This window comes from Ogataea philodendri (assembly GCF_020536065.1).
Source record: "Ogataea philodendri strain CBS6075 chromosome Unknown scaffold354, whole genome shotgun sequence".
Taxonomy (NCBI): Eukaryota; Fungi; Ascomycota; class Pichiomycetes; order Pichiales; family Pichiaceae; genus Ogataea; species Ogataea philodendri.
Genome location: NW_025764175.1, coordinates 1 through 305, shown reverse-complemented (window position 1 = coordinate 305; position 305 = coordinate 1). Strand labels below are relative to the sequence as shown.

The following is a 305-nucleotide window of genomic DNA, read 5'->3' as shown; positions in this document are numbered from 1 at the left end:
AACTGGTCTAGAGCCGCTCAAGCCATTGACCAATTACTTGAAGGCCAAGGTGGCAATGCCTCTGCCAAAGCTTTGATCATGAAAGCCACCGCTTTACTTAAAATGGATCGCCACGAAGATGCCATTGACACCTTAAAGCAAGCCTCCAACTCGAACCCATCGCAAGAGGATCAAAGTGCCATTGAACTGTTGATCAAGACCATCTCGTCTCATGTCGTTCAGAATATGAACACCACCAATTCCAGAGATTTAGGAGATGGCCAATCTCGTGATCTTACCTCCACTTTGCTCTCAGGGTTAATGAG

At 46.6% G+C, this 305-nt stretch overlaps 1 protein-coding gene across 1 annotated transcript; it reads left to right on the top strand.

The window, feature by feature from the left end:
• On the top strand, positions 1–305 carry OGAPHI_006555 (uncharacterized protein; the record flags this gene model as incomplete). The annotated part of the gene is made up of 1 exon (XM_046207853.1): positions 1–305. A coding segment is annotated over one exon (305 nt), but the record flags the coding sequence as incomplete, so codon positions are not given.